At 40.4% G+C, this 21,309-nt stretch overlaps 1 protein-coding gene across 2 annotated transcripts in view; it reads left to right on the top strand.

The window, feature by feature from the left end:
- Nucleotides 1–371: 371 nt before the first annotated feature.
- MYRFL (myelin regulatory factor like) overlaps nucleotides 372–21,309 on the top strand; it is a 121,998-nt gene continuing 101,060 nt past the window's right edge. For both annotated transcript variants that reach the window (XM_070454606.1, XM_070454605.1), the window contains exon 1: nucleotides 372–701. In XM_070454606.1, the coding sequence (XP_070310707.1) occupies nucleotides 656–701 (46 nt within the window). In that variant the 5' untranslated portion in view covers nucleotides 372–655. The remainder of the gene's footprint in view (nucleotides 702–21,309) is intronic.

Raw genomic sequence — 21,309 nt, 5'->3', positions numbered from 1 at the left:
TCTCATATTTTATGGCTTATACTTTCAAAGGAAATAAGCTGGAGGAAATGGACTACGTGTGTATTAAGGAATTTAAGTTTGCACTGTGGGTAGATTTGGAAATATTTAACAAACCCTAACTTTTCTTTTTCACAAGTCTTCATGTCTATAAAAGTGATTATATTGATTTGTCCCCTTTCTTTAGGTAAAAAGAAAAAACAACTGTATCTTTGCTTAGTTGTAGCTAAATTGATCTGGTTGATAGAGGCAGAGATATAAATATATTGGTGTAAAAGGACACATAGGAGATAAGACTATGTATTTATTGCCCATTTATGTAATTACCTGTGTCACTGAGGACAAAGGTCTTTAAAACAAAGACGAAAGGCAGAGTAGAAGCAGTTCCCTTTAGTAAGATAGATGGACTTGCTACCACTTCCCTCTTCATGAATTTTCGTTCTGCATGCTTGCATATCCTTCTGGCTTTATAGTCACATTTGAAAACTTGACCATCTTTTTGGGCACAGTTCAATGGCTGAAGAGATGCTTCACTCCAATAAAAAGAAAATGAAAACTTTTCAAGAGCATTCATAGGCTTTGAGCCAAGCAGAGAGCACTTCGTTCCTGAGATCTGCTAGTTGTTCCATGAGGAAGTGACAACCAGGACGTCAGTACCATGGATGTGGTAGGCGAAAACGAGGCCCTCCAGCAGTTCTTTGAAGGTAAGAGGCCTGTTCTCAACACCTGGGAGACGACATTGCTTACATCACTGTTTTACCTTTTTGGAATTCACTTAAACTTGACTCTCAAAGAAATACAATTGTACTAACTGTTCTAAAGTCAGAAGTTCAGGTTTGTTTGTTGTGTTTGTAGCAAAAAATCAGTGATTTTTAAAAATTCAGGATTTCCCTCTTATAGGTTGGTTATTAAAAGAATCAAGATGTCAGCATTCCTATGTTACTAGAATTTGTCCCTGTCCTTTGCTAGATTTTTTTTCCCAATCCCTGTGTTTCATAAAGCTAGATTTTTCTTACTTCTAAAATTATTGAATATAGCACAACAAAAATGCAAAAGTTTACTAAAGACAATTTTTCTCTCAGTATAATTAAATATAAAACAGCCTAACAGCAAAGAAGCACCTCTTCCCATTCGCATCTGTGTTTTTCGCAACACTTAAAAAATATATAACTATTGAATGATGGTTTGTTTTTGAGGGTAAGTATCTTTTTCCCCAAGGGGAGGCTTACTATATGACATGGTTTCACAGATTTTCTTTTTTCCTGAAAACCTGAAATGTCGGTAGCACTTCTCATAGTCAGTTGGGTTGATATTCTCATGATGGGTCCACTGAAAATGTCAGCAAGGCCTTGCCTTCTTGTGACATCTTTTAGGGAGCCCCGGGAGGCTGCACACTAGTGCAGCTAGAGTTCCTTATCAGTTAGCCATGCTCAGACTTCCGTGGAACAGGAAATGTGGCCAGAGCTTTTGCACATTTCCAAGTATTTCCCAGGAGAGAGTATGAGAATAATTGAGGGCAGACCTGCTCGCTCACAGAATCCCAAGGGCAGTTAGCAGCATATTGAGAAAGTGCTTTTGGCATTTCTTGTGATTAGTAAAGTGCCTGACAAATACTAGACGTTTAAAGGTTGAATGACCATATTGTGTCAAACGCTAAAGAGTGTTTCTACCAAAGAAACCGTGAGATTCTAGGTCACTATCAGAAGGCATTAGCATAGTACAATAGGTCCAATGGCTTGAATTTTGCCAGATGGGGTAAGAAAAATATAGGACCTAGAGAAGTATTGTGTTATTCTAGCTCTAGAGTCTATCTCATTGTGTTCTATCTCTGACAGTGGCCAAGTCAATGTGTCCACTTGGGTCACACAGTAGGTATAATAATGTGGCTTAATTGTTGTTGCCTGATTTTATATCATATGCAACATTCATTTGAATAGAGTAGCAAGCTCCGAGCTACAGTTATATCTGTTTTATTTTAGAGAAATCATTCATTTTATAAAAGCACAAAATCTACCTAGCTTCATTCCAGAACTGGAGAAGACCTGAAAAGTTCATCTGGTCTACCTTCTGTTTTTTAGTAGTCCTGTCATACCTATAGGGTCACTGTGTTGTCCTTGTTCAGGCTATTTTCTGAAGTCTTTGGAGATATAGTTTCCACAGATCCTCTCTATAGCTGGTTACAAAAATCTGATTATTATTATTGTATCTTTCTTAGCCCAAACTGAACTCAGGCTCCTTTTGGAGACTTTTTAACTAGGGAGGAGTAATTTCTCCATGGAAAGAGAATAAAATGGTCAGTGTTTTCTTACATTATCTCTGAATGAATAGATTGAAAAGATGGTGAACTTTGAAATAAAAAATAGAAGTACTAATTTAAGTGACCCCCCTCCCCTTGAATGTCACAGTGTTGGTTGTCAATTTTTTATTACCTATTCAGCAAATATCGATTACTGACTGTGTGCCAAGTCCAACAATCACCTCTTTGAAAGCCTGTAGGGCTTTGAAGAATTTCCCTTAGGTTATGATTTCCTTTCTCAAATATTCCTTAGAATGAGGACAGCAAAACTGGATATGATATTCTCATGAGGAGGGCCAGCTATATGTTGTTCTCCTGTTTATATATCACCTTCCAATTAAGTGCAATCTCATATAAAAAAACCAAGGTCTGAAAAACAAGAAAAGTTTTCTTAATTTGTTACCCACCTGAAAGCTAATGTTTTGTTTCCTCAAACTCTTCATTCTAATAAACTGAATCCTAAATAATATATTTTTCCTTATGAACACTTATGTAGTAAAAAGTATCTGGACTGACAATATCATTGTGAATTAAATGACCTTGAACATCAGAGTTCATGCTGATTATGCTAAATCTTTACTGTGTGTCTCAGGAAAATGACAAGAACAAAGAGTGGTTCTAGGCAACTGGCAAGCCTCATTTTATTGCCTGCCAATGATGCAATAAGTAGGCCCATCAACTAAAGCAGAAGAGGTGGATCACATTCTCCAGGGATCCCAACATCCACTGGAAGCTCAGATATTATGTGAAATATTTGTTTTTTTAAATAAAGTTGATACCATTACAAGAGAAAAGTTGTCAGAGGAGAGGCACATTATTTTATGTATAACAACCAAAAATTGATTACAACTTAAATTAGTGGTGAACTAGTTAAATATATTATAGTTCTTTTATATAATGAATATTTTGTAGCTAGTAAAAATGATGATGATAAGGAAAATGTTAATGATATAAAGCAGAAACATGGGTTAAAATTGGTATATTATAATTATATATTTATATATTTCTAGAACAGAGTTTATTTAAACTGACCTGAAAAGAGTTACTGTATATACACATATGGATGCACATATACTATATACACACACACACATATACTTGGTAACAACTGGATGATTGCATGACAAGTATTAGCAGTAGCTATCTCTTAGCAGTAGGAATATTGAGATTTTTAGTTTCTTCTTTGTTATCTCAGTACTTCAAACTTGGAATGTACTATGTCATATGTTATCTTAAATAAAGGGCATTGAGTTTAATTCTGCAAAACTCTTCTGTTAGAGTTTCTTTTTTGTATAAAGAAAAATTGTAAAAGACATTGACATGGATGAAAAAAAAATTACTAGGTATCTTCCACAGAAAACTATGGCTGCATCATGTCCTCTGGGCTATCAAATTCTCTGGGATTTTCACCTTTTACTGTTTTAGAGCTATTCTGAAACTCTGTAAATTGTAGATGATTGATATCAATGCAATGAATTTTGTCTATAGATATGTAAATCAATTATCTCCTTCTGGGGATCAATAGTTTCAGTAGAGTTTCAGTGGAGTAGGAAATGGCAACCCGCTCCAATATTCTTGCCTGGGAAATCCCATGGACAGAGGAGCCTGGCAGGCTACAGTCCGTGGGGTTGCAGAAGTAGTCAGACACAACTGAGAGACTAAACAACAACAGTTTCTGTAAAACCCAGGCTTCCAATTATTATTACATTCATTCCATAGCATAGCTAGACTTAGATTATCTATCTGCTTATCTATCTACATGCCTATATAGATCTATGTATCTATCCATCTATCTATCTTGGTTCATCTTTCTAGATACCTAGATCTAGATCTGCTGTTTCAATATTCCTTGAACCAGTTGTAACATCTTAATTTCCTTAATTAAGTAAATAAAAATCTTTGATATGTGTTCATCTTTTATTTGTATAAGTCATGATTTTGTCTTTAAAAATATATATCCTTTAACACTTGCCAAGTTTTAAGTTAGTTAACTTAGATTTTGTTTTACCTTAAATTCAAACCAGATTAATAATGTTTACTGAACATTTACTAGGCATTAAGTACTATTCCATTCACTTTACACCATTGTCTCATTTAATTCTTACAACCCCCTGGTTAAAAAAGGAATATAAAATAAAGTATGTTAGATCCCATCCCTCAGTTTACTTCACTTATTTTGATAGCTGTGACCTTACATTCTAAATTTGTTTCCCTATGGGTATTTCTTTTGGACTACTGTGATATTAGGATTCATCTTTTATTTCCCATGGGAATCATTTTAAACTACCTTTTAGTTTATAAAAGCTAATTTGAGAATTACTTTTCATGCAAATGAAGAAAAAGAAAATTATTCTAAAGTAGATTTTAGTTTATAAAAGCTAATTTGAGAATATTTTATAGTTCATTAATTTAATCTTTAAGAAGAAATTTTCTAAGTTGGTGAGAAGATGCTTAGCTCATCTTCTTCATAGGGTCTGGAAGTAGGTTCTCAAATTCTTGTTGGCTTATCATGAAATAAAGAGGAGATTCCTGCCCTGACTGAGCAGAAATGGGAAAACTACATGCAGTTGTCCCTCAATATCCAGCCCCTCTGATACCAAAATCCACAAATGCTCAAGTCCCTTATATAAAATGGCAGTAGTATTTGCATATTAACTTATGTACATCATACTTTAAATAGTCTCTAGATTATTTATAATACCCAGTGCAAGGTAAATACTATGTGAGTCATTTCTAGAATGTGGCAAAATCAAGTTTTGCTTTGTGGAACTTTCTGGGATCTTTTTTCCCAAATATTTTCCATCCTTGGTTGGTTGAAATCTGCAAATGTGTGACTCAGACATGGAGGGCTGACTCTCCTAAGAGTGAATCACATGGAAAAGCAGACGATGGAAACTAGCTGAAGAAACTCCTACGCACCTATTGAAATTTGAGGGTTGAAAGGTACCTCCTAGAACCAGAAACTGTGGACGGGCAGGAAGCACTGAACAGCTCCAGAGATCAAAGAGGAGGAACGGGCCCTTCAGGAAGCTGCCGTCAAACAAGCAGCAGGATATTTTCTGCCCTCCTCTCTCTGCTTAAGATTTAAATTTCTAATTAGCTATTATTAAAGTAGGGTGGTAGGGATTTAGGCAAAAACATCTGCTACCCATGAGTTGTACAAGAGTATTATGGAGAAGCTAAGTTTTCTTGAAAGTGAAGAAAATGCTGAAAACTCTGGAGCAAAAACACAGTGACTCACCCCAGATAGACTGCATCTAGAAAGGCATCAAGTCTCCAACGCATTGGGAGAATTGTTAAGACAAGAGAAATGTAGCTTGGAAAAGTGCCTATATGGTGTCAGTGTACAGTAGACAGAAATACTTAGAGAATAAATGGATGACGACAGTTCTACTCAATAGGGTAGGAGCATCTAGTAAGTTCAGATATGAGAAGAAGAAAAACTAGCATATGGTGAAGAATCTGCTTGCTATGCAGGAGATGCGGGTTTGATCCCTGAATTGGGAAGATCCTCTGGAGAAGGGAATGGCAACCCACTGCAGTACTCTTGCCTAGAAAATCCCGTCGACAAAGGAGCCTGGTGGGCTACAGTCCATGGGGTCGCAAAGAGTCAGGCCCAGCTGACTGACTAACACACACAGCATAATAAAGGTTCAGTGAATAAGACAGGCAGATTGTATGAAGTGCTGCCAGTCAGTGGAAAGCCTCAGATTCCATTATTACCAAAGGTAAAGTCATAAATGTCGTAAGTGATTCCTGTATATTACTCCTCCAAAAGTGAAACCACCTCTGATTGGTTGATGTTTCTGAATTCCTGTGGTCGGAATCAGAAGCTCTGAGCAACTGAATGCAGTGTAGAGGGCTGGCCCTGGGGACGAGTCTTGCAGGTAAGGGGTGTCTTTGACCAGTCTCTCAATCTTTGTCTTTCATTCACTTTAGGACCACTGCCTTCTCACCTCTCACAAACCAGCATCCTTATTCCCTCTTCCTTCTGTCCAAATAAAACTTGAGCTTGCACAGAAGGTACAAATGGCAAAAGATCTGATGCCACCTGACATCTCTGAAGTGTTTTGTATCCAATGTACTTTCATAGAACACATTTGTTCTGATCAAATGAATCAAAAATATTACCTTCTCTAAGGGTAGGTTTGGTTGATCTCTAATGGTGGAATTTTAGACATCATGTTGCATCCTAGTATCTCTGAAATTATCCCACAGAGATAGGAGCTCCTTGTTTATTGATGAGATTGCCTCTGTTTCTGTTTGGAAACAGTATAGACTTTTCAGGAGACTGGGAACAAGAACACATCAAGGACAAGAAGATAATGCAAGCAGCTTATAATTATCTGAACACTTCTATCTGATGCTGGAAGGTGGTTAGAAATTATGTTACCTTATCATGAAGCATCCAGAACAAAGAGGTATGGGCTTGTTGCCATTAAGAAAAAAAATCCTTTATTCTTTCATGCTGGGATCCCCAAGGTGAAGGCGATTTTATTAGAATTTAAAATGTGCTGTAACTAGGTCAGAGCTAACTTCTGTCACCACACATATCCCACATTTGAGACGTGCCAGCGTCATTAGCAACTCTAGGGAATCCTGGAACAAAATTGCTCAGACAAATGCTCCTGAGCAGAGACTCCACCACTTTCTTCGGTGTTACTGATGTCAAACTTCTCAACTTGGGAGTTAGAAGTCACCTTCTGGAAGACTCCACAATGTCTTGGGAGCTAAACATTGAATACATGGACAGTTGTGGGAAAGACAGATAACCCAAAACAAGAAATAGTTATCACTGTAAATCACACCATTTAGTGATAACAGCTCTTCACATTTTGGTGTTGATCTTGGAGTATGTTTATTAGGATCATACTATCTATGCTCTTTATTTTTTATTTTTTTAAAGTCATCTCAACTTTTTAAAAAAATTTGCTTGTGCCAGTTCTTAGCTGAGGCAAGCAGGATCTTCATCTTCATTGCAGCATGTGAGGTCTTTAGTTGTGGCATGTGAACTCTTAGTTGTGGCATGTGGGATCTAGTTTTCTGACCAGGGATTGAACCCAGGCCCCCTGCATTGGGAACTCAGAGTCTTAGCCATTGGACCACGAGGGATCACCCCTAAATTAACATTTAAAGTTTCAGTTTTCTCCATCTGTGAAATGGGGATAATAACACCTACCTCTTGGGGCTGTGAGCATTAATGATAAAATATTGAAATAATGAGGTAAATGATAGTTATTGATTTTTAATTATAGCATTTACAAGTGTGAACAAATTGTTCTATTTATTTTGAAACAAGAATGAGTAAAACCTACATACATTTTTTTCAAAGGAATACTTTTGTCCTCGTGGAGTTATTACAACTTTTACATGTTCACATTAATTCCAGAGCCTTTATAATCATAAAATCCATTTATAGCCTTTAGTTGCCAAGCAACAAAGGACAAAGTACTGAGTAGTTCCTTTTATTGCAAAAGGTTCAGCTTTTCCATGTTGATTTTGAAATCAACATTTTTTAGAAAAAAAAAAACAGAATAATGAAACAATGCCATATTTGTGTTTTGTGGACATTCCTTGATTGGGGATAGAATCAAAGCTGAAAGGAATAGATTGTTATTATTGTCTGTTCTTGAGTGGTCTAAAGCATTTATGCTAACTTCATAATAAATCTGGAAGAAGTTCTGAAGTTGGGGCACTGCAAATTCACTTTCAGGAGAGAAGTTGTTTCATTTTACTTCTGTTCTGTGATGCTCTCCCTGTAAGAAAACTGGCTCTTTGATCTCTTGGTTGTCTTTTGGAAAAGGCTGTGGCACTGTAAAATACATATGAAAAATGTTATCTGCTGACCTTGTAACCACTGGCCTCAAACAGGTTATTCAGCCATGGATTGGCAGGGTGTGAGAAGCTGGCTTTGAGCTTCCCATAACAAAATTGTATTCTCTACGTCTTTGAAAGGTTTCAAAGTTTTAGTTACTTCTATTGTTTTTACATGTAGATAATTAGTAAGTAAAGGTTAGAAATCCAAAATGAATTAAAAAGTATAATATCCTGTAAAATACTCTAGTAAAATTTATATTTTTAAAAGCTTATAAAGTATATGTGGAAATAGCTTTTTAAATTTGCATGGCTATTTGTCTCATTATGCATATTAAATAGTGAAAAAGCATTATTGGGAATTTTACTCCTCTTGCTCCATATGCATTCTGTGTGTGAGACTCTATAAAGGCAAAATGTGGACACAAAGATCCTCTTTTTTCCTTTCCTGGTGGATTAGAGAATCTTGTTGCTTTGAAACAAATTTATCAAGTTACATAAATCCTGTGTTTGGGGATGGGGATGAGGAACAGAGAAGGGATTGGAAGGGAAAGAATATTCATTATGTGTCAAACACTAGTAGTATTAAAGAAAAAAAATTCAATGCCTCTTGTTAAAGCATGATATCGTTGCTTAGTCTCTAAGTCATGTCTGACTCTTTCGCAATCTCATAGACTGTAGCCTGCTAGGCTCCTCTGTCCATGGATTTGCCAGGTAAGAATACTGGAGTGGGTTGCTATTTCTTTCTTCAAGGGATTTTCCCAACCCAGAGATCAAACCCTTGTCTCCTGCTTTGGCAGACAGATTCTTTACCAGTGGGCCAGTTGGGAAGCAGAAAGCATGATAAAGGAGGACTTTGTTTAAGAGAAGGGCTGTTATAGCAAGTAATAACCACTGGGGTGGAATTTTGCAGTGAGGGAAGGAGATTGAGCTCAACTCCTAATAGAGCAAGTGGGAATTTATAGTCAGGGAGCAGGGTAAGGGGGGAGATTGTTCATAAACTGACCTAAGGAGATTCTTCCTGAGAGTAGGCTGGGTGGTCAGATGGTGACCTGGGGGATGGTGGAGGATGAGGGGCTGGATTGACATTGAGGGTGATCAGATAAGAAGGACAAGGGATTCTGGTTAAACGGATTTATCAGGATTCTTGCTAAAACTGTAAAATGAAGAGAGAAATGTGGAAACAGACCTCATCGAGAAAAGTTCAGGGGAGCCCGAGTACAGTCTGTTTGTAGTAGGATTATATATGTTATCACTTTTAGTTTGCAAGTGACACTGTAAGGTGGTAAAACCCATCTTCTTTTTTGGATAAGAAAACAGGCCCAAAGAGGTTCAAGAACTGGAATTTAACCCAAGTCTGACTGACTTGTGATTTTCCAAAGTTCCTGCTTTTCTTACCTCCAGGTTACATGCGGCTCCCCCCTTCTGGAACACCCTCCCCCTTCTCATTCACCTGGCTAACGGCAGGTCCCTGCTTCAGTATCCACCCGTCAGGGCTCCCATGTATTCCAGGGCACTTTGCATTTCACCCTCCAAAGCCTGGATTGCCTTTTTCTGTGTCTATCTCCTGTGGACTCCTGGTTGTAAGGAACTATGTCTCATTCATTCCTATAGCCTCGGCAGCTGGGGATTGGCACAGTACTGGGCATTCGACCATATTTGCCAAATCAATAAATAAATCTGAGCCTGATCGCTCTTCAGGATCGTAAGTCTTCAGGAGTTCTCTCCTTTGTTTCTTGCATTGAAGAGGACACGAGTCTGTCCTGCACTTGGCTGAAGACTCGGCCCTCAGCCAGTGCTCTGCATGCTGTCCCCTCTGTCTGGGTTGGCGGGAGGGAAGGCTCCGCTGACGCAGGATCACTGAAAGCCACAGGACAAGCAGCTTCCTGGTCACATTTTCCTGAATCTGTGCAGTGTAGGCCCAGGGGGCATTGATTTATAGATGAGTCAACCCTCCTGTTGACTGTGGGTGGGCATCCCCACTTTGGCTCTGCTTCCTTTGGGGTGTCTTCCTCCTCATCCTTCTCCAGCTCCTTCTTCCTTCTGCCTTCCCTGCCTCCTCTATTTTCACCCTCGGTAGAATTAGACTTTCTAATAGAACAAACTGGGAATTCCAGGTGGCCTAGCTGGTAAAGAATCTGCCAATTCAGGAGATGCAAGAGACACAAGTTCTATCCCTGGGCCGGGAAGACCACCTGGAGGAGGAAATGGCAACCCACAGCAGTATTCTTACCTGGAAAATTCCACGGACATAGGAGCCTGGCAGGCTACAGGCCCCAGGGTTGCAAAGAGCTGGACATGACTGAGTATGCATGCACACATGGAATAAACCACAACAATAATTCTTCAAATCTTGGACATAAAAGAGAGTCCTTGGTGTATTCCTACACTACTTAAAAGAAATGTGATCAGTTTCTGTTTCCCAAACTTGTCTTCCACAGTTAAATTAGTATGGTTAACATGCTGATTGTGTTTTATTTTTCCCTGTATGTATTAACATTAGTATGTGCTATTGAGAAAATGGAGACAGCATGAAAGTTTAATACTCATGCTGAAAGGCTGGAAGGCTCCTGGAAAAATGGATCCCCAGGCTCCCAGAAAGGCCAGAGGATCTTGCTTAATTTATATTTCTAATAATTCATTTTAAAGGAGAAGTCTGAACTTGATAATCAGCTAGTGAAGACACTGAAATACTGTCATGAAAACTGAGTAGACAGACCAGTTCCTTCTCCTACCTTAAATCCTGTGAATTGTCAGATGATTCACCCAGAAGCTGTGCCACAAAGACAGATCTCCAAAGGTGCTGAACCCATCAGCCATCATTTATTATTTACACTGCACAACACTGAGTTTGTGAAAAAAGCAATTCAGGACATAGTCACGTGGAACTGTAACAATGTTAATGCTGAAAAGAACTGTATTTCTAAGGTACAAACAGCAGACACTCTTACCTTTTTTCCTCCTACAGAAGCTTAATGTGTTCAGACAAAGCAGAGTCCTTGAACCCAGGAAGCGTAGGCACTGATGCAGGTGATGTAAACCAGTTATCCTAATTTCATTTGCCTCCTCCCTCTTCTCTTCCCTCAACATTCAGTAGCCACAGCTCTTCCTTCTAACAACCTTTTTATAAAGGGTAAATCCCTATGTTTTCTGAAGTACTTCACTATATGAATTATAACTTGATGTGTCCTTTAAATTTTTACTAGGAATGTTATTGTTTTTATTAGCTTTTGAGTGGTTTATCCCCTATTCATTCATTATTTCGCATGATTTTGCAGAAAGCAAGTTTGTTCAGGAACATGTATGTTATGTTATAGTAGAAGACACTGAAATAAGGACCCCTGCAATGAAAAAAGAACCCTTGCAATGACAACTGTGTTATTGCAACTTGAGCAAGTTACTTAAGTTTGCTGAGACTTATTTGCTCTTCTGAAAAACAGGAATAATACTTGTACCTATCTGACAGAATAAAATTATTGCTTGGAATGAGTGAGAAAGTAAATGCAAAATTCTTCGCATGGTATGGATCCATAAAATGTGCTCAGCAAATTTACCAAGTTTTACTATTATTATTCATATTTTTCTCCATTGATCATCTCGTATGTAGCTTGACTTATGATTCTTTCTCACTATTGGCTCTCATTCAGACATCCGACTATTTGTGGACATTCCTCTTAAGGTATGGGGCCCAGGTCATTAAGACTGGACCTGTGCCTAGAGGAACAGGGACCTACGCGCCCAGTTCTGTCCTCAATGATTTCAGGAGGAAATTTGTTTCTTTGTTTTCCCAATACTTCTCCGTGATGACAAGACTAAATTGATGTCTCTATCATCTATTTACTCAAAATTCAGGTTTCCCTATCTCATGTTTACATAATGGAAAAAAATCAATGGAAAGCTGAATGCTTAACCTGCTAAATTTCATCTTGTCAGAGTCAGCCATCAATCCACTTGCTGAGATTTGACCTGAATTTTTTTTAATTTAAATAAATTTAATTTATTTTAATTGGAGGCTAATTACTTTACAATATTGTGGTGGTTGTTGCCATACACTGACATGAATCAGCCACGAGTGTACATGTGTCCCCCCGTCCCGAACCCCCCTTGCCACCTCCCTCCCCATCCCATCCCTCTGGGCTGTCCCAGTGCACCATCTTTGAGGGCCCTGTTTCAGGCATCAAACTTGGACTGGTGGTCTGTTTCACATATGGTCATGTACCTGTTTCAATGCTATTCCCTCAAATCATCCCACCCTCACCTTCTCCCACAGAGTCTAAAAGTCTGTTCTTTATATCTGTGTCCCTTCTGCTGTCCCGTATATAGGGTCATCGTTATACCATCTTTCTAAATTCCACATATATGCGTTAATATACTGTTTTGGTGTTTTTCTTTCTGACTTACTTCACTCTGTATAACAGGCTCCAGTTTCTTCTACCTCATTAGAACTGACTCAAATGCATTCTTTTTAATAGCTGAGTAATATTCCATGGTGTATATGAGACATAACTTTCATATCCATTCGTCTTCTGGTGGACATCTAGGTTGCTTCTGTGTCCTGGCTATTGTAAATAGTGCTGCGATGAACATTGGGGTGCACGTGTCTCTTTCAATTCTGATTTCCTTGGTGTGTATGCCCTGCAGTGGGATTGCTGGGTCATATGGCAGTTCTATTTCTAGTTTTTTAAGGAATCTCCACACTGTTCTCCATAGCGGCTGTACTAGTTTGCATTCCCACCAACAGTGTAAGAGGGTTCCCTTTTCTCCACACCCTCTCCAGCATTTATTGCTTGTAGACTTTTCGACAGCAGCCATTTTTACTGGCATGAGATGGTACCTCATTGAGGTTTTGATTGGCATTTCTCTGATAATGAGTGATATTGTACATCTTTTCATGTGTTTGTTAGCCACCTGTATGTCTTCTTTGGAGAAATGTCTGTTTAGTTCTTTGGCCCATTTTTTGATTGGGTCATTTATTTTTCTGGTATTGAGCTGCAGGAGCTGCTTGTATATTTTTGAGATTAATTTTTTGTCAGTTGCTTTGTTTGCTATTATTTTCTCTCATTCTGAAGATGGTCTTTTCACCTTGCTTATAATTTCCTTCATTTTTCAAAAGCTTTTAAGTTTAATTAGGTCCCATTTGTTTATTTTTGCTTTTATTTCCATTACTCTGGGAGGTGGGTCATAGACGATCTTGCTGTGATTTATGTCAGAGAGTGTTCTGCCTATGTTTTCCTCTAGGAGTTTTATAGTTTCTGGTCATACATTTAGATCTTTAAACCATTTTGAGTTTACTTTTGTGTATGGTGTTAGAAAGTGTTCTAGTTTCATTCTTTTACAGGTGGTCAACCAGTTTTCCCAGCACCACTTGTTAAAGAGGTTGTCATCTCTCCATTGTATATTTTTGCCTCCTTTGTCAAAGCTAAGGTGCCCATAGGTGCATGGATTCATCTCTGGGCTTTCTATTCTGTTCCATTGATCTATATTTCTGTCTTTGTGTCAGTACTGTACTGTCTTGATGACTGTAGCTTTGTAGTAGAGTCTGACTGACCATTTTTTAAATTGGAGTGTAGTTGATTGACAATGCTCTGTTAGTTTCTGCTGAACAACAAAGTGAATCAGTTGTACATAAATACGTATCCATTCTTTTAAAATTCTATTTCCATATAGGCCATTACAGAGTACTGAATAGAGTTCCCTGTAATATACAGTAGATTCTTATTAGTTACCTATTTTGTATATAGAACTGTGTATATAAATCTCCCAATTCATCCATCCTCTCACTTTCCCCCTTGGTATCCATAAGTTTGATTTCTACATCTGTGACTCTATTATTTCTGCTTTGTACATAAGTCCGTTTGTACCTTGGACTGCAAGGAGATCCAACCAGTCAATCTGAAAGGAAATCAGTCCTGAATATTCATTGGAAGGACTGATGCTGAAGCTGAAACTCCAGTACTTTGGCCACCTGATGCAAAGAACTGACTCTGGAAAAGACCCTGATGCTGGGAAAGATTGAAGGCAGGAGGAGAAGGGGAAGACAGAGGATGAGATGGTTGGATGGCATCACTGACATGATGGACATGAGTTTGAGTAGGCTCTGGGAGTTGGTGATGGACAGGGAAGCCTGGTGTGCTGCAGTCCATGGGGTTGCAAAGAGTTGCACATGACTGTGTGACTGAACTGAACTGAACCATTTGCACCATTTTTAAAAATTCCTCATATAAACAATATCATATAATATTTATCTTTTTCTGTCTTCCCTTGTGGTTCATCAGGTAAAGAATCTGCCTGCAATGCAGGAGACCTGGGTTCAATCCCTGGGTTGGGAAGATCCTTGGAGAAGGGAAAGGCTACTCACTCCAGTATTCTGGCCTGGAGAATTCCATGAACTGTATAGTCCATGGGGTCACAAAGAGTCGGACATGACTGAGTGACTTTCACTCACTCAGTATGACTATCTCTAGTGACCTGACTCCTTTATACTGTATTTGCACCTTGCTCATCTCCTTTGGGCCATCTGTATATGTGGCAGGTTTGCCTTTTCTATACTTGTTCAAATTACAAATACCCTTATTGAGAAGGATAAGAGCAGAGTCATTTTTACAGTAAATTTTAGGATTTTCTCTGGGTTAGCATGCTGGAGGTCAGTTGTTCTCCCGGATACAAATTCACCCAATTCTAATGTAATTTCCTCTAACTTTCTGTGTTTGACCTACAAGTATAGCCATCCTTGACTGCCCTTCCCCCAGCTGCATGGGAGAGGCATTCCTATATGTCTCTTGGGCTTTATGTATCACCCTTAATCCTGCCTTTTTACTGTCTATGCTCTCATTCCCTGGCTCGAGGGTAAGATTGAGTGTCATTCATGGTTATATCCCACTGCCTAGCACACACACTTTATTAAAATATTTGTTATTGGTGGAGTGAATTAAGAATTTTTGTTAAGTGTCTAATTGAAATCAAGATATACACTTCCATGCACAGGCTCCTAATTTAGTCAGGAAAGCAGATGAAGTCCATCCACAGGACCAGTTCTTATTGGACACATGCAGCCTCCTGGATAATCTGCTGTTCTCAGAGGCCAACAGCCAAGTGTTCAGCAATCCTTTCTAGAATGTTGCATCCATGACAGTTTCTTAAAAGCTATGTGGGCATTGCCATCCTGTTACACAATGTGCTTGATCCACTTATTTACTCAAGTTAAATAAAGGTTTTCATTTTATCTTTCATTATCAGACACATAAATTTCAGGTGATTCATATCATGTTAAAGTTCAGAGACAGTCTTTTAATTGGGTGACTGCTTTCAACATTGGGCCATGTTACCGCCACCTGAAAGAACTGATTAGCTTCTTTCTTCCTGGATCAATGCAGGACTATTTGTACAAGGAAGGCTGGGGAGACTCCCAGGATTCTAGGTCATTAGGTGGAGGTTTTCCTGGGGCAGTGCCCTGCAGATCACTTCTCAGGGTTGGCACCACATGGCCTGGAGTGGATGAACCCCTCCAGCTCCTCCCCAGGCTCCTCACCCAGTGCTCTTCCATTTCCTATTTCAAGGCACCAACACCACCTCCCAACCAGCCACCAGAACAGAGATGGGAAGATCCAATCGGTAACTAAATCCAGTGGGATTCTTTTCCCCAATACTACGCACATCCAGGGGTGTGCTGGTAAATGTTTAACAAACCTTTGGAGAAAATTCCTCAAGTTGTAATGTTTGCCAATTTCCACGGTGTAAATCTTCCCACTACCGCCAATTTCAAGTTGCTGCTGCTGCTGCTGCTGCTAAATCGCTTCAGTCGTGTCCGACTCTGTGCGACCCCATAGACGGCAGCCCACCAGGCTCCCCCGTCCCTGGGATTCTCCAGGCAAGAACACTGGAGTGGGGTGCCATTGCCTTCTCCAATGCGTGAAAGTGAAAAGTGAAAGTGAAGTCGCTCAGTCGGGTCTAACTCCCAGCAACCCCATGGACTGCAGCTCACCAGACTCCTCCATCCTTGGGATTTTCCAGGCAAGAGTACTGGAGTGGGGTGCCATTGCCTTCTCCGAATTTCAAGTTACTAGACTCTAAATATGGAATTGGGAAGAGATGTGCCCAAGCTTGTGCAAGCTGGCTCCAGCATACCACTGCACACTCCTCCACTCTCCCGACCCCATCTCCATGGCACCAGATCAGAATTTCATGTCATCCACAGATGCAGAGAACAAACTTATGGATACCAAGGGGATAATGGAGGGTGAGATGAACTGGGAGATTGGGATTGACATTCCCGGGTGGCTCAGATGATAAAGAATCTGCCTGCAATTCAGGATACCCGGATTCAATCCTGGGTGGGGAAGATTTCCTGGAGAAGGGAGTGACAATCCACTCCAGTATTCCTGCCTGGAGAATCCCATGGACAGAGGAGCCTGGTGGGCTACAGCCTATGTGGTCACAAAGAGTCAGATACAGCTTCGTGACTAAACATGATACGTATCAACAACAAATGAGAACCTGTTACATAGCACAGGGATCTCTGCTCAATGCTCTATGGTGACCTAAATGGGAAAGAAATCCAAAAGAGGGGGGATATGTGTATACACACAGCTGATTCACTTTGCTGCACTGCAGCAACTAACACAATATTGTAAAGCAATTATATGCCAATAAAAATTAATTTAAAAAATAATGTCAGTAAGGAACATTAAAGAAAGAATCTCATGTCATTCAAAGCCCCAGGATTTGCTTAGCTGCTAACAGTTCCAGCTTCATGGACCCCTATTACTGGAAGATTTCCCTGGCACCTTTTTACTCCTGTTGAGTCATTTAGGTGACCTGTAATGCCCTGTGACACTCAGTTGCTGCATCAAGCTGCTATGGTGGACTTTCATGTCAGTCTTTCTCACTGGGTTATGAACTTCTTGAGCACAGCAATGGATGATTATGACAAAGGACAGTATTTATTGAGCTGGGAACTATGCTGCATACCTTTATATGCATTAACTCATTTAATCCTCACAATTCCCTGAGGTAAATGCTCTTTGCCTTTGTTCTATTATTATTATTATTCTTGAGAGTCCTTTGGACTGCAAGGAGATCAAACCACCTAATCCTAAAGGAAATCAACCCTGAATATTCATTGGCAGGACTGGTGCTGGAACTGAAGCTCTAATACTTTGGCCACCTGGTGCCAAGAGCCAAGTCTTTGGTAAAGACCCTGATGCTGGGAAAGACTGAAGGCAAAAGGGGTGGCTCAAGGGACCGAGCACACATCCTGAAGCAAATGAGTGTCTCGTTTCTCTTCCTATCCTCCATCTTCCCCCGCCCCCCACTCCTCCTTCTTCTTTGGCATATCCACGAACATTTACACTATGATTCCTCATGAGCACTGGTACATCAGAGGGAGGCTCTATGTTTAAGTCCAAAGGGCAATCAAGGTGGGGGCTGGGGGAGGCGGGAACACTGGTCGCTGTTTAGAGCCTTTAAAAAACCTAGAGAGACTTCCCTGGCAGTCCAGTGGTTAAGACTGTGCTCCCAATGCAGGGGGCCCAGGTTTGACCTCTGGTTCTATCCCTGGTCAGGGAATTAGATCCCAAATGATGGAACTAAGACTCGGGGCAGCCAAAAAAAAAAAAAAAAAAAAAAATTAAAAATCCTAGAGTTGTCCTAACAGACAAATTTTTTCACCTTCCCTGTTGTCTGAATAGTCTGGGCAGCACTGTTTTGGGACAAAGAGTGAAAGAGCAGTTTAAAAGGAACAGGGGGCACCTGGGTTTGGGGGAGTTATAATGGAAGGGGGTCATTTGGGTAGAAACAAGAAGGGTCCTTACGCAGGACTGGTTGGTGGTGGCTGGGTGGGTGGGAGGGAAACAGAAGGGGAGGTCCTTGCTGTTTGCACCCTGTTCATACCTTTGGGGAAGCCCTGTGTCCCCAAAGGCACATGCATGCTTATGAGTGAGTCTTGTGGGTGCAACTTAGATTTGTCTGTGGTATCCCTGGTGGATTGAGGTTTTTCTCCTTGTCTGCCCAAGGCCAGGGGCAACAGGACGGGTGAGCATCCTGCAGCTGTCACTGTGCCTGGAAGTGGGGCAGAGAGCTAGGGTGAAGAAGGACCTTGCTTCCTTAGAGCAATGAAGGGAGTGGGTCTCTGGGACTCCTGGAGGCCTGGACAGTTTCTGTTTTGTGAGCAGGATAGTGACAGCCTTTCCAGGCCACAGAGAGAAATATAGAAAAGGGTGGCATCAAGCTTTGAACGTGAGCCTTCCTGACAGTGGGTGGAATGCTCAAGAACCCACACTTTGCAGGTTTGGATGTTATAAACCAGCGTTTAAGACATTTAGAGCAAAGTGATTATTTTTAAGAGCATGTGATTTATTTGAAGAGCCATTTGAGTGTTGCCCTGTGTGTGTAAAGCCTCCTGGAAACAATTTTATCTGACACTGTGGATTTATCTTGTGAAATAATTTCCTTCGGGTCTGAAAAGCACAGCTGTGGTTTTGGAGTCCTACAGAAAGCCAGCTACCCTGGGGTTCATCTCTCCTGGTTCAGTAAGAAATTTGGACAAGCCACCCAGGCAGGTCCTGGATGCTGTAGACCATCTCTTATTTTTGGGGATGGAGGTTGCGGTGGGTGGGTGATGCAATGCAAGCAGCCCAGAGGTCAGGTCTGAGAATCTATGGGCCCCCTCCTACTGCTACGTGGGGAGTTGCATGTGTTTGGGGGTGGGGTAGGGTGTGCTGTATAAAGCAGATGGGACTCCAGCAGGGGCTTCAATGGGAAACTAAACAGATCTTTTCCTCCATCTGCTTCTCTTAGCAATTGTCTTGACCAAAGCCCAGTTGAAAGCAAGTTGCTTTCCCTCAGTTGGCTGGCATTGTTGGGGAGGAGGAACACAGGGCGGGGTGGGAGTGATGGGGGTGGGAGTGAGAACACTTTGAAGAATCAGCACAGGCCTGTTGGCGTCCCTGCAAGTCATTTACAGCTGTGTGACCCTGGGCGAGCTAGTTAACCTGTGTAATCACGTTGCCTTCTCTGTACACTGGAAATAATGCTAATTGCCCACCCTTGCCATTTAATTGCTTTCCCTTCTTCTGTTCTTGTCCTGGATAGTCCTTTCCTGCAAAGCAACTAGGGTGACTTTTTATAAAGGAAGAGCGAGACTTCCCTGGTGGTCCAGTGGTTAAGACTCTACTGTGCAATGCAGGGAATGTGGGTTCGAGCCCTGGTCCGGGAAGATCCCACAAGCCACAGAGCAACCAAGCCCACGGGGCAACTACGGGGCGCTCCAGGGGCAACGAGGGAGTCCATGGGCGGCAAGGAAAGATCCCACAGTGACACAATGCAGATCTCGTGTGCTGCAACTGAGACCAAATGCAGCCAAACAAATAAATAAACAAAAAAATGTAGAGCATGTTATTTCCGTTCCCAAAGGCTTCTCATTGCTTTGAGCACCTTCGCTTCCTCCTCCCCGTGCTCTTGAGCTCTGGCCACACTGGAATGGTTTGTTTCTCTGACAAGCCATCTCAGTCCAGCCCCTGGGTTCTTGCAGGGCTGTTCCGTCTCCCTAGCATGCTCTGCCCTCAATCTCTGCACAGCCGGTGCCTTCCTGAGAAAAGCCTCCAGGTTGAATGGAGCCCCTTCCCCAACCGCCTATCACACCACTCTATTTTTATTTCATCACCACCCAAAAAGATCCTGTTTATTTATTGTTTCTCATATGTCATGTACCTCCTCCCCCACTGTTGCTGTCTTCCCCTCCATTCGGATCCAAGCCTCCTGAGTGGATCTGGTTAATTTTTTTCAAGGCTGTGTTCTCAGAACCTTGAACAGTGCTTGGCGCATAGCAGGTGCTTAGTAAGTACTGGTTGAATCAACGAGAGAAGGAATGAGTCTCTTCTCATCTCCATCTTATCCTTTCTCTGAAGTCTAGCTCCAGACAAAGCCCCACTAAGAGGTCATTTCTGACCATCGCAGCCTTTAGGGATATCTTCCGGCCATCTCCCTCTGAGTTCACGTCACTGAATGGAGCTGGGGATCTCTTTCGTCTCTTCCCTTTCCCCCTCCCCCTCTTCTGCCTGTCTCCGCACCCATCAATTTTTCCCATTTGTGAGGTGCTTAAGGTTTTTAAAATTTTGTTTTAATGCCATGGGTGAATTAGCAAGCCCAAAGCTGAGGATGAAATGGCCCTCCTACAGTTCGTATAACCAGTGCAGTGATCTAGTACCGAGGCACCTTACCCCTAGGAGGGATTCAAGGCACTGGATTCCGTAAGGGATACTGGTGTGTGGGACAGACAGCTGAAATAATGCATACCGAAATTATACCCGGGAAATGGCCGCAACGTTCAATAAAGATCTTATTAAATTATCTATAACCGATTCAGATATCATCACAATAAGAGAAAAAGCTTTTGGTTTACGACTGTTGGCAAAAGCCAAAAAGAATACCAATTGTTTCAGATTCTATTCTATTTTCCTGGGCATCTTTACATTATTATTCTTTGAGATACACTTTAGAATCATTTTAAGACTTTTTTTAAATTGTGGGTGATTGATATAGATTAATTCAGGAGTGTTGATGCTGTTATTGCATAATAGCAGGAAAATTAATATATACATTTCTAATATTAATGGAAATAGTTCTAATTTCTTAAACAATTGAACATGATGTTATTTAATATAGGTTTTTATCACATTTATCTATATGAGAAATAGATATATGTATATGTATGCATATAAGTATATATAATCTTAAGCATGTATTCATTGGAATCAATAATGAATGTTAAATGCCTTTTTAACATTTCAGTTGAGGTCAAATACTAGTTTAACTTCGATACATGAATTCCAATATTGAATTATCCTTTGGGTTCTTGAATTTTTCTCTTAATAGAAATGTTAAATCATTTTGATAGCATTTTATTTAGAATTTTGGTATAATAGTCACAAATGACATTAGTCTGTATTTTTCTTTATGTATCTCTGTCATCTTTTGGCATCAGTTTTGTGATGGCTTCATGCAAAATATTTGAATGCTTTTCTTCTTTCTTTATGTTCCAGAATTGTGAAAATGGCAGGCAGAGGAATTATCATGTTTTAGAACATAATTCATGATGCCACTGGGATTTTTATCTTTTATGCAAGTATAACGTGATAGTCATGAGTGGAAAGTTTCTCTATTTACTTCAGGGCTTTTGGTCAGATTAGGTTTTATGTTTTTATCTA

Source organism: Odocoileus virginianus, chromosome 24, assembly GCF_023699985.2.
Source record: "Odocoileus virginianus isolate 20LAN1187 ecotype Illinois chromosome 24, Ovbor_1.2, whole genome shotgun sequence".
Lineage (NCBI taxonomy): Eukaryota > Metazoa > Chordata > Mammalia > Artiodactyla > Cervidae > Odocoileus > Odocoileus virginianus.
Note: the sequence above shows the minus strand (reverse complement) of the source record. Positions and strands in the feature narration are given on the sequence as shown.